The sequence below is a fragment of the Chiloscyllium punctatum genome, chromosome 38 (genome assembly GCF_047496795.1).
Source record: "Chiloscyllium punctatum isolate Juve2018m chromosome 38, sChiPun1.3, whole genome shotgun sequence".
In the NCBI taxonomy this organism is placed as follows: Eukaryota; Metazoa; Chordata; class Chondrichthyes; order Orectolobiformes; family Hemiscylliidae; genus Chiloscyllium; species Chiloscyllium punctatum.
Window position 1 is genome coordinate 10708037 of NC_092776.1, and position 13709 is coordinate 10721745.

Here is a 13709-nt window from a genome sequence, read left to right on the forward strand (position 1 = left end):
CTTACAGAATATGAGTTCCCAGATTGAGGTTGTTAACCTGGTCTTATCAGGGAGCCTTGGCTGAGAGATATAAACAGGCGTGTCAGAGGTTCTGTGCACTCTGAGAGCTGACTCTGAGGGAGCTGAATCTGTGTCTTGTACGTGTAAGTAAAGGGTGACTTGGTGACAGCATACCAGCCTTTGTGAAGTTATTTCATCATTGATTGTTGTATCAGATCATCTGGTTCACTCGTATCCTTTAGGGAAGAAAATCTGCCATCCTTGTGTGGCCTACATTTAACGCCTGGACCTCAGCAACGTGGTTGACTCAGTTCAGGGGTAATTAGGGATGGACAACAAAATCCTTGTCTTACCGGCAATAACCACATCCCATGAAATGAAAACATTTAAAATCTACTTACAACGATGTTGCCTGGGTTGGAGGATTTGAACTATAGGGAGAGGGAGAGGCTGAATAGGCTAGGGCTCTTTTTCCTGGAGCATTGGAGGCTGAAGGGTGACCTTATAGAGGTTTATAAAATCATGAAGCGCATGGATAGGATAAATAGACAAGGTCTTTTCCCTTGGTTGGGGGAGTCCAAAACTAGAGGGCATAGGTTTAGGGTGAGAGGGGAAAGATATAAAAGGGCTAACATTTTCACATAGAGGGTGCTGCGTGTATGGAATGAGCTGTCAGAGAAAGTGGTGGAGGCTGGTACAATTACAGCATTTAAAAGGCATCTGGATGGATACATGAATAGGAAGGGTTTGGAGGGATATGGGCCAAGTGCTGACAAATGGGACGAGATTAATTTAGGATATCTGGTCGGCATGGGCGTGTTGGACCGAAGGGTCTGTTTCTGTGCTGTACATCTCTATGACTCTATGACTCTATGACTGTCTGTTGCAAAGGTCATCAGCTGGAGGTTGCAGGGCCTGACTGCTATGCAGCCTCCAACAGCGCCTGGCCTCCGAGACCTGCATTTCCGTAGCGCCCGGCATGACTGTGAAACTCCCTGAAGCACCTGATTCCATGACTGGTGCCCACTGCGTACAGATTGGCCACTGTGACTCCCGTGCGATAATAGTGATCACCCTTCAAATGCGTTCAGTGGGTGAGTAGGCGCTTCGGGAAGTTTCAAGGTCGCAGGAGCCGTTATGCACATGTAGGTTTTTGTGTGAGGGTTGCTGGAATGCGACCAATTAATGTCAGTTTGAAACCTGCACCCCCCCCCCCCACCAGCTCGAGCAGTCCCACACCTTCCCCTCGCCCGGGACACACTGACCTTTCTGTGTGAGTGCACCAGCAGGAAGACAGATTGGGCAAGGTGGCAGCTGACACCCACAGTTAAGATCCCCTACATTTCTAACTAATTGTGTGAGCTTGGCATGCAGTGCACACTAATGACCGTTCATTATCCTCCCTGTCATCCATGTCTCATGTACTCGATTCTTGGCATAACTCAGCCTGTCAGCTGTGTCGCTTCATCCCATCCAGTATGATTACTCCAGGATGACACCTCCTTGATGGGAAGTGTATAAAGGACTGAGTTATTACATACCATTCGCAGTCGCAATTGCTGTTCAGGTTTTTCAACAAATGATCGTCTCTGAATAGTGGAGGAGCAGATGCTCATTAAGTGCAGTGGAATTCTTATCAGAGATTAATGTGACGATCTAATTTTGGGTACACGTTTTTGATTAGAAGATTCATCCTAATGCATGGTGACAGATGCAGTCTGCCTTCACCAGATGCACAATTACAGGCTGCACGAGGAACACTGCACATGCATGAGCTTTCACAAGATCTTAAATCGACTGATCTGTCTGGATGTGCGGTGTGTGGCATTGTGGCTGAGTGGTCAGCACAGCTACCTCACGGCACGAGGAACCCAGGTTCGATTCTACCATCAGGTGATAGTCTGTGTGGAGTTTGCACATTCTCCCCTTGTTTGCCTCCCACAGTCCAAAGGTTAGGCGGGTTGGTCGGGTTAGTTTGCCCATCTTGTCCAGAGATGTGTAGGCTCGGTGGATTAGCCATGGGAAATGCAGTTCTGGGCGGGATGCCCTTCAGAGGGCCAGTACGAGTCGAATGGCCTGCTTCCACATTGTAGGGATTCTATGAAATGGGATGACTTTATGATTAGATTAGATTCCCTGCAATGTGGAAACAAGCCCTTCGGCCCAACAAGTCCACACCGACCCTCAGAAGAGTAACCCACCCAATCCCATTTCCCTCTGACTAATGCACCGAACATTATGGACAATTTAGCATGGCCAATTCACCTGACCTGCACATCTTTGGACTGTGGGAGGAAACCGGAGCACCCAGAGGAAACCCACGCAGACACGGGGAGAATGTGCAAACTCCACACAGACAGTCGCCCGGGGCTGGAATCGAACCCGGGTCCCTGGTGCTGTGAGGCAGCAGTGCTAACCACTGAGCCACGTGCCACCTCTGCCTTCACCAGATACACAATTACAAGTTGCACGAGGAACACCACGCATGCATGAGCTTTCACAAGATCTTAAATCGACTGATCTGGCGGCACGGTGGCACAGTGGTTAGCACTGCTGCCTCACAGCACTAGAGACCTCGGTTTAATTCCCACCTCAGGTGACTGTCTGTGTGGAGTTTGCCTATTCTCCCCGTGTCTGCTTGGGTTTCCTCCGGGTGCTCCGGTTTCCTCCCACAGTCCAAAGATGTGCAGGTTAGGTGAATTGGCCATGCTAAATTGCCCGTTGTGTTAGGTGTAGGGGAATGGGTCTGGATGGGTTGCACTTCGGCAGGTCGGTGTGGACTTGTTGGGCTGAAGGGCCTGTTTCCACACCGTGGGGAATCTAATCTGTCCAGATGTGGCTCCAGATATGAGCTTCTAACTGCATACACAAGGATCTCAGGCTTGTGCCTTTATCTTTCGAGAGGCAAGTTCCTTGATTGTGAAATAGAGATTAGAAAAGGTCCTGATCTTGTGCCTACACTCATCCAACCTTACCATCTCCCTGATCTTGCCATCATCACAGCCCTTAGCCAGTCCAATCACAAAATAGAACAGCTAAATTCACTGGGGTCCAGTAAAGATTCTGAGTTCCCTCCAACATCCAGGCTCCAGTGCTAAAGACTGTGCTCCACATGAGTTCTGAGCTTATGTGCATCCTCAGCTACGCTGCTCCAATACATCTACAGTGTTGGCACATAACAGGCAGTGTGGAAAAATGACCGGACATCTTGTCCACAAAAGCAGGACAAATCCACTCCAGCCAATCATTTCCAGCCAATAATCCCCACCTTCTCAAGGGCAACTAAGGAACCAGTGACCCTTCCTCAGAACTGGACCCGAAACGTTAATTCTGATTTCTCTCCGCAGATGCTGCCAGATCTGCTGAGCTTTTCCAGCAACTTCTGTTTTTGTTTGTGATTTACAGCATCCACAGTTCTTTCAGTTTTTATTGACAATAATTGCTGACCCAGCCAGCAATGCCCTCATCCCATGAGTGATTATAAGAAAGGTTTCAAGGTGTCGTTGACAGTTGTATTAATTTAGCCATCATTGATCTCCTGTCTGATATCCAGTTTTGGTGTTGCCAGCACTACTTAGCTATAAAGCTCATTACAGCCATAACTGGACAAGAAGATGAACTCAAAAGGTGAGGTGATGGGATGACACAGTGGCTCAGTGGTTAGCATTGCTGCCTCACAACACCAAGGACCTGGGTTCAATTCACCCTCGGGTGACTGTCTGTGTGGAGTTTGCACATGCTCCCTGTGTGTGCGGGTTTCCTCTGGGTGTTCTGGTTTCTGAAGATGTGTAGCCTAGATGGATTAACCATGATTGTTATGGGTGAGGGTGCGGCTGGATGGTGCTCTTCAGAGGATTGGTTCAGACTTGATGGACTGAATAACCTCTACTGCACTGTAAGGATTTGATGATTCTATGAGAGGGTCCGCCCTTCCACTAAGGCACTATTTTCCAGAATATCAAGGAACCCTAATAAAATTGAAGTCAATAGGAACCAGAGAGCAAACTCTCTGCTGATTGAACTCACAGGCACACTGAGGAAGATGGCTGTGGTTGTTGGAGGTCAGTCGTCTCAACTCCAGGACATCTCTGCAGGAGTTCCTCAGGGTAGTGTCCTCAGCCCAACCATCTTCAGCTGCTTCACCAATGACCTTCCCTCCATCATAAGGCCAGAAGTGGGAATGTTCGCCAATTATTATACAATGTTCAGCATCATTTGCGACTCCTCAGATACTGTAGCATTTCTGTAGCTGGTATAAATCCCCAGACTGCTGGAATTGTTCCCAGTCTGCATCATATTCCTGTTGTTATTGTGTGCTATAAACCAGCTGAACCCCTCAATTCGATATCAGCATATAATTCATTCAAGAAATGTATTGTTTGTAATGTTACTTGGCAGTAGGAGCTCATCAAGAGCTGGATAAAATGGAACTAGGAGAAATACTGATGTGTTGTGAAGCCAGCTGGACTTTGAACACCTTCGGGATTAGAGTGAACTCCGTTCAGAGTGCTGGTGCCACAACGTATCGATCAAATGATGTGGCTTGCAGTTACACTGATGTCTCAGTGATATCACTGGCACGCTGACTCTCTCTCACCTTGTCTGTTACACAGGGCTCTGGGAAATACTCTGTCTACGTGGCCAACTATGCCAGTGGCAGAATTGGCCCTCATGCTCTGATAGAAATGGACGAATCCGCCAGCAATCTGTCATTGGGAATCATCGCCCTCTCCAACGTGGCACAGGAGGCAGGAGTTGACAAGTTCACGGGTAAGGAACTCTCTTTAATGTCTGCATGGCTGATACTCACTGACATATTAAAACATGGGGAAGCGATGGGTTCAATCTGTGTAGTATACTCCATTGTTTATTGTTTCTTTTGAAATCAGCTTTCAAACCTCTTGTCATGATTTGGCCCATCCTATTTTCTCAGGTACTGTTGGCCAGAAACTCAACTGGACCAGCTGAATAAGGAGGGTGGCTTTAAGGTCAGAGACTGCGTGTAGCTCACCTCCTGACTCCCCAGAGCATGTCCACCATCTGCAAGGCCCAAATCATGAGTGTGATGGAATACTCCCTATTTGCCTGGATGGGTACAGCTCCAACAACACTCAAGAAGCTTGACCTATCCAGGACAAAGTAAACCACTTGCATCCATAAGCATCCACTCCCTCCACTACCGATGCTCAGTAGCAGCAGTATGTACTATCTACGCAATGCACTGCAGAAATTCACAAATCTCCTCAGACAGCACCATCCAAGATAACGACCACTACCGACTAGAAGGATAAGGTCAGCAGATACATGGGAACACCACCCCTTTCAAGTTCCCCTCCCGAGCCACTCACCATCCTGACCTGGAAATATATCACCGTTCTTTCAGTGTCACTGGGTCAAAATCCTAAAATTCATTCCCAAACGGCATTGTGAGTATTTCTACACTCCAATGAACATAGCAATTCAGGAAGGCAGCTCACCACCACCTTCTCGAGGGTAATTAAGAATGGACAGCAAACGCTGCTCAAGTCAGCAACACCAACATCCCTTGAACGAATAAAAAAAATTACCACTTGTACCTTATTCAGGCTCACAGAAGGACAGAATTTGTACATCTTAGAAGCAGGCCATTCGGCCCATTCTGTCTTTGTTGGTTTCATATGTACAGCTCATTTATCATTTATTTTGGCAGTAGCTGATAGTTTTCTCTTCATTTCCCTCCCATCAGGTCAGCTGACAGGCTGCCGATGGGAGCAAGCAACCCAATCTTCTTCATCGGACACTCTCAACACAAGAGGCTGCAATGTTTCTCTTTTACACAAGTAAACATCTAGTGACTCATTAGTCTATTCCCATATATCACTCCAGGATATCTGCATGGTTGGATGGAATACAACAGTGGGAACTGAGTCAGGGGAAGTATCAGTCAATTCAGACCGGGAAGAAGCCAGCAGTAGCCCAGTTCTTGTCCCTTTCAGCTACTTTTGTCTGGAAGTAACAATAAGTCTGAATTTCACTTATATAAAACCTCTCATGACTTCAGGTCACCTAATAGCATTTTACAGCACTGAGGTGCTTCAGTCTAGTGACTGTTGTAATGTAGGATACATAACTGTTCATTTGCACACAGCAAGCTCTTACAGATGGCATTGAGATAACATACAGTTAGATAATTTTCTTTAGGTGTTGGGTGAGAGATAAAAATTGACTAGATCACAGGATATGCTTCCAGTCATAAGACCATAAGACAGAGGAGAAGAATTTGACCATTTGGTCCATTGAGTCTTCTCCACCATTCGATCATGGCTGATATGTTCTCAACCTCATTCTCCCACCTTTTCATAACCTTTGATTCCCCAACCAATCACTAACCTATATATCCCTGTCTTAAATACACTCAGTGATTTGGCCTCCACAGCCTTCTATACCAACGGGTTCTACATATTCATCACCTCTGACTGAAGATATTTCTCCTGACCTCACCTGAGTAGTCCCTTCATTCTGAGGCTGTGCCCTTGGGTCCTAATATCTCTCACTAGTGGAGACATGTTCTCTACGTCCTCTCTATTCAAGACTCTCAGTACTCTGTAAGGTTCAATGAGGGCCCCCCTCATCCTTCTAAACTCCACTGCATACAGACCTCAACTGCTCATCATGTGACAAGCCCTTCATCCCAGGATCATTCTTGTAAACCTCCTCTCGGCCTCCATCAATGCCAATGCTTCCTTTCTTCGATATGGGGCCAAAAGTGCTCACAATTTTCTAAGTGTGGTCTGACCAGAGACTTGTACAGCCTCAGCAGCATATCCCTGTTCTTGTATTCTAGCCCTCTTGATTTGAGCACTAACATTGTATTTGCCTTCCCAACTGCCAAATTAACCCAAGACAATCCTGAACTAGGACTTTCAAGTCCTTTGTGCTTCAGATTTCCAAAGCCTTTCTCCATTTAGAAAATAGTCCAGATTACTATTCTTCCAACCAAACTCACACTTTCCCACATTGTATTCCATCTGCCAATTCTTTGGCCTCTCACCTCGCCTGTCCAAGTCCTTCTGCAACCTCCCTGCTTCCTCAACACGACCTGCCCCTCCACCAATTTTTGTGTCATCTGCAAACTTAGCAACAATGTCTTCAGCTCCTTCGTCCAGATTGTTAATGTATAACGTGAATAGTTGTGGTCCCAACACTGACCCCTGCGGAATGCCAGAAGAAACCAGCTGCCATCCTGAAAGTGTACCAAGTGTACCCCTACTCTCTGCCTTCTGCCAGTCAGCCAATCCTCTATCCATGCCAATACCTTGCCCCAAACACCATGGTTCTCTTATCTTATTTAGCAGCTTCCTGTGCGGTTCCTTGTCAAAGGCCTTCTGGAAATCCAAATAGATCACGTCAACTGGCTCTCCTTGGTTGTTATTTCCGCAAAGCATCTTAACAGATTTGTAAGGCATGCCCTCCCTTTGACAAGGCTGGGCTGACTCAGCCCTATTTTATCATGCACTTCCAAGTACTCTACAATCTTATTCTTGATAATGGACTCTAAAATCTTACAAATAACCAAAGTCAGGCAAACTGGCCTATAATTTTATGCCTTCTGTCTCCCTTCCTTCTTAAACAGGGGCGTTACATTAGCCATTTTCCAGTTCTCTGGGACCCTCCCTGATTCCAGTGATTCCTGAAAGATCACCCTCATGCTTCTACAATCTCCTCCATCATTTCTTTCTCCCTCATTACTACTTCTCCAATTGTACTACCCAGCAGTCTGATGTCCACTCTTAATACTCTCCTACCTTTTAACTATCTAAAAAAACTCTTGGAATCTTCTTTTATATTATTAGTTAGCTTACTTTCACATTTCATCGTTTCCCCCCTTAATGTCTTTTTGTTATCATCTGTTGGTTTTTAAAAGCTTCCCAATCTCCTGGCTTCCCACTAATCTTCACCACACTGTATATGTTTTCTTTAGCTATTATAACGTCCCTGATCTCCCGTGTCAGCCACAGTTACCTCATCCTCCTCTTAGTAGGTTTCCTCTTCCTTGGGATGAATTTCTGCTGTGCCTCCCAAATTACCCCAGAAGCTCCTGCCACTGCTGTTCCACTGTTTTCTCTGCTGGGCTCCCTTTCCAGTCCACGTTGACCAGTTCTTCCCTCATGTCTTTGTAGTTCCCTTCACTCCATAGGAATACCATTTCATCTGATTCCAGTTTCTCCCTCTCAAACTGCAAGGTGAATCCTATCATGTTATGGACACTACCCACTAGGGTGTTCTTAGAATCCCTACAGTGTGTAAAGAAGCCCTTTAGCCCAATAAATCCACATTGACCCTCCAAAGAGTATCCCACCCAAACCCATTCCCCTACATTTGCCCCTGACTAATGCACCTAACCCACATATCCCTGAACACTATGGGCAGGTTAGCAGAGCCAATTCACCTAACCAGCACATCTTTTGGATTGTGGGAGGAAACCGGAGCACCCGGAGGAAACCCACAGGTTCTACAGCCTATTCTTCCTAATCAAGTCTGCTTCATTACACATTACCAAATCCAGAATTACCTTGTTCCCTGGCGGGGTCTACCACCAGCTGCTCCTCAAAACCATCTCATCGCCCTTCCCCACTGCAGCCATAGTATGGGACCGGTAACGTTATCTGAAAGAGCAAATGAGGCGTTTATAGTTGTTACCGCACAAGCTTACAAATCTTAAAATAAATTTTATGCATGGACATTTTCCATCCACAGTTGAATTGTTTTTACTTGTTTTGAATTGACTGAGAAAAATGGGTGAGATTCTGAATGATTACTTTGCATCAGTGTTCACCGAGGAGAGGGACATGATGAATGTTGAGATTAGAGATAGAAGTTTGATTACTCTGGATCATGTTGGCATAAGTGGGGAAGGTGTGTTGGATAGGCTAGAGGTTATTAAGGTGGACAAATCCCCAGGACCGGATGGGATCTATCCCAGGTTGCTGAGGGAGGCGAGAGAGGAAATAGCTGGGGCCCTGACAGTTATCTTTGTGGCATCCTTAAACACAGGTGAGATGCCAGAGGACTGGAAGGTTTCTCATGTTGTCTCCCTGTACAAGAAGGGTAGTAGGCATATTCTGGGTAACTACAGACTAGTGAGCTTGATGTCAGTCGTGGGAAACTTGCTGGAGAAGGTACTGAGGGATAAAATCTATTTGTATTTGGAAAAAAATAGACTTATCAGTAATAGGCAACATGGTTTTGTGCGGGGGAGATTGTGCCTTACCAACTTAATAGAATTCTTTGAGGAAGTGACCAAATTGATAGATGAAGGAAGGGCTGTAGATGTCATATACATGGACTTTAGTGAGGCGTTTGATAAGGTTCCCCATGGTAACGATTAGAGAATGTGAAGTCACATGGTGCGCAGAGTGTTCTAGCTAGGTGGATAAAGAACTGGTTGAGCAACAGGAGACAGAGAGTAGTAGTTGAAGGGAGTTTCTCAAAATGGAGAATGGTGACCAGTGGTGTTCCACAGGGGTCAATGTTGGGGCCACTGTTGTTTGTGATATACATAAATGCTCTGGAAGAGGGCACTGTTGGTATGATTAGCAAGTTTGCAGATGACACAAAGATTGGTGGAGTAGCAGAAAGCTTAAGGAACTTTTAAAGAATACAGGAGGATATAGATAGACTGGAGAGTTGGGCGGAAACATGGCAGATGGAGTTCAATCCAGGCAAATGTGAGGTGATACATTTTGGAAAGTCTAATTCTAGAGCGAATTATACAGGATATGAAAGAGCCTTGGGAAACGTTGATGAGCAGAGGGATCTGGGAGTTCAGGTCCACTGTATCCTGAAGGTTGCTGCACAGGTGGATAGAGTGGTCAAGAAGGCATATGTAATATGCTTGCCAACATCAGACGGGGTATTGAGTATAAGAGCTGGCAAGTCATGATAAAATTGTACAAGCCATTGGTTCGGCCGCATTTAGAATACTGTGTACAGTTTTGGTCGCCACATTACCAAAAGGATGTGGATGCTTTGGGGTGGGTGCAGAGAAGGCTTACGAGGATGTTGCCTGGTATGGGAAGGTGCTGGCTATGAAGAGAGGTTGAGTAGGTTAAGATTGTTTTGATTAGAAAAAAGGAGATTGAGGGGGGACCTGATTGAGGTTTACAAAATCATGAAGGGTATAGACAGGGTGGCTAGAGATAAGCTTTTTCCCAGGGTGAAGGATTCAATAATGAGAGGTCACGCAGCAAGTACTTCACACAGAGGGTGGTGGGCGTCTGGAACGCATTGCCAGCAGAGGTGGTAGAGGCAGGGACGGTAGATTCATTTAAGATGCGTCTGGACAGATACATGAGTAGGTGGGGGAGCAGAGGGATACAGAGGCTTAGGAATTGGGCGACAGGTTTAGACAGTACATTTGGATCGGCTCAGGCTTGGAGGGCCGAAGGGCCTGTTCCTGGGCTGTAAATTTTCTTTATTCTTCTTTGTTCTTTGACTCAGTTAGTGCCCATTAACCCAGTGCTGATCAAACCAATGTCAAAATGTGTGGTGCTGGAAAAGCACAGCTGGTCAGGCAGCATCCCAGGAGTAGGAAAGTTGAAGTTTTGAGCATAAGCTCTTCATCAGGATTGTGGGGGAGGACCAAGGGGGCTCAGAGATAAATGGGAGGGGAGTGGGGTTGAGGGTAAGGTAGCTGGGAATGAAGATGAAGGTGGGTGATGATGGTGATAGGTAGGAGCGGAGGGTGGACCGAATAGGTGGGAAGGAACTTGACTTGGAGGGTTGGATCTGGGATAAGGTGAGGGGAGGGGAGATGAGGAAACTGGTGAGATTGACATTGATACCGTATGTTTGGAGGTTCCCAAGGTAGAAGATGAGGTGTTCTTCCTCCAGGTGTGGAGAGGCTTGGATTTGGTGGTGGAGGAGGCCCAGGACTTGCATGTCCTCGGTGGAGTGGGAGGGGGAGTTGAAGTGGCCGGCCACAGGGCAGTGGGGTTGTTTCATGCGTGTGTTGCAGCGATGTTCTATGAAATGTTCCACAAGTTAGTGTCATGTCTCATCAATGGAGAGGACACTACATCGGGAGCAACGGACACAGTAGATGAGGTGTGTGGATGTGCAGGAAAATCTCTGCCGGATGTAGAAGGATCCTTTGGAGCCTTGGATGGAGTTGAGGGGGGGAGGTGTGGGTGCAGGGTTTGAGGGTGGGTTACAGACCAGCATGGGGTGTCCAAGTGGATGGAGTGTGTTGGAGGCGGGAGAAGGGGTCCTGTGAGTGTGGGTGAGAGACCTGATGGAAAAGGTAAACACGGAGGCGGAAGAGAAATTCAATGTATTGACGTGTGTTGAATTTGTTAATCCAGGAGCATAATGGGACGAAGGTGAGGCCTTTGCTGAGGACTGATCGTTCATCCTCAGTGAGGGCGAGGTCTGGCGGGGGATGGTAAAAACATGGTAGGGCTGGGAGCTAGGACCTGGTGTTGGGCTTGGGTTGGGAGTGGGGGCAGAGACTGTCTCTGGAGTAGGTATGGTTATGGTCACTCTCAGTCCCCTTGGGTCTCCCCCTCATTCCTGATGAAGGGCTTATGCCTGAAATGTCGACTCTCCTGCTCCTCGGATGCTGCCTGACTGGCTGTGCTTTTCCAGCGCCACACTGTCAACCTGATTGCCAGCATCTGCACTCCTCACTTTCTCCCAACTGACAAACCAATGCCCACTGACTGGTGTTCATTAATCTAGTGCTCACTAACTGATCCCTAACTGATGACAACTAACTAACGAGGAAGGATATGGCCTAATGGTATCATCATGAGATTAGTGACCTGGAGACCCAGGTAATGTTCTGGAGACCTGGGTGCGAATTCCATCATGGCAAATGGTGGAATTTGAATTCAATTAAAAAACCTGGAATTAAAAGTCTAGTGATCACTCTGAATCCATCATCGATTGTCAGAAATGCCCACCAGGTTCACTAATGTCCTTTAGGGAAGGAAACTGCCATACTTACCTGGTCTGGCCTATAAGCTACACCAGACCCACAACAGTGTGGTTGACTGAGGTGAGGTGCTGCATTTTGGGAAAACAAATCTTAGCAGGATCTATACACTTAATGGTAAGGTCCTAGGGAGTGTTGCTGAACAAAGAGACTTGGAGTGCAAGTTTATAGCTTCTTGAAAGTAGAATCGTAGGGAGATAGGATAGTGAAGGCAGCGTTTGGTATGCTTCCCTTTATTGGTCTGAGTATTGAGTGCAGGAGTTGGGAGGTCATGTTGTGGCTGTACAGGACATTGGTTAGGCCACTGTTGGAATATTGCTTTCAATTCTGGTCTCCTTCCTATCGGAAAGATGTTGTGAAACTTGAAAGGGTTCAGAAAAGATTTACAAGGATGTTGCCAGGTTGGAGGATCTGAGCTACAGGGAGAGGCTGAACAGGCTGGGGCTGTTTTCCCTTGAATGTCGGAGGCTGAGGGGTGACCTTATAGAGGCTTACAAAATTATGAGGGTCACGGATAGGATAAATAGACAAAGTTTCTTCCCTGGGTTGGGGGAGTACAGAACTAGAGGGCATAGGTTTAGGGTGAGAGGGGAAAGATATAAAAGGGACCTAAGGGGCAACTTTTTCACGCAGAGGATGGTATGTGTATGGAATGAGCTGCCAGAGGAAGCGGTGGAGGCTAGTACAATTAAAACATTTAAAAGGCATCTGGATGCATATATGAATAGGAAGGGTTTGGAGTGGTATGGGCCAAATGCTGGCAAATGGGACTAGATTAGGTTGGGATATCTGGTCAGCATGGATGATTTGGATTGAAGTGTCTGTTTCCATGCTGTACATCTCTGTGACTCTTAACTGGCCTCTGGGCAAATAGGGGATAGACCATAAATGCCCATAACCTGTGAATGAATAAAAACAAAAATACGCACTAACCAACATATATTAATCTCATGCTTATGAACCTATACCCATCAATGCAGCACTGATCACTAATCCACATTACCAGTATTTTTTTTAATTTTGTATTTTCCCCCACACTACCGCCTAACTGCTGTAATGCTTATATTTTTGCCAGCCCCCATGTTGTGTGTGTGCAGGTGTGAGACACAGTGAGAGACACAAGGTGTACAAATCTTTCTTCGATTCCCACCACCAGGAAGAAAGGAAACACCTGAGTGGCCAGTGACAAGCAGTGCCCTTCACATCAAAGGGCAATGCTGTGTGATCAAACAGTGAAGGGGAGGGTAGGGATTAAATCAAAATAGAGTTGGAGGGGGAAATAAAACACTCCACTCCCTGCGGCGCCCACTCTTCCTGAAAAGCTTGAGGTTGTTGGTAGACACTGCATGCTCCTTCTCCAGAGACACTTGAACATAATCACGGAAGAGGGGCATGCAATCAGCCCTAATGACCCCCATTACCCGTTTTCATTAACCTCGTACATGCTAATGCTCATTAACTTAATGTTCAACAACCAATGCTCACCAACCAGCATTCGTCAGCCTAATGCCCACTAACCGGTGTTTACTCTCCTGTACCCGTCATCATGCTGCTCAGGTCTGAAGGGGAGAAATTCCTCCAAACTGGCACAACTGCAATTCCAATTATGTTGAGCAAATTTCCCAGGGCCGATATCTTGACAGGAGATCTAGCAGGCCCTCACGGTGCACCAGGCTAGAGAAAAGATTAAATTAAAAAGCGATTAAAGCAAGAAGTGATTTATAAACCAAGCTCA

The 13709-nt window shown here is 46.5% G+C and overlaps 1 protein-coding gene across 3 annotated transcripts in view; it reads left to right on the top strand.

The window, feature by feature from the left end:
• The window catches only part of crtac1b (cartilage acidic protein 1b), a 349836-nt gene that overhangs the window by 139332 nt on the left and 196795 nt on the right, over positions 1-13709 (top strand). For all 3 annotated transcript variants that reach the window (XM_072557150.1, XM_072557149.1, XM_072557151.1), the window contains exon 5: positions 4614-4770. In XM_072557150.1, coding sequence (XP_072413251.1) covers positions 4614-4770 — 157 coding nt within the window. The remainder of the gene's footprint in view (positions 1-4613; positions 4771-13709) is intronic.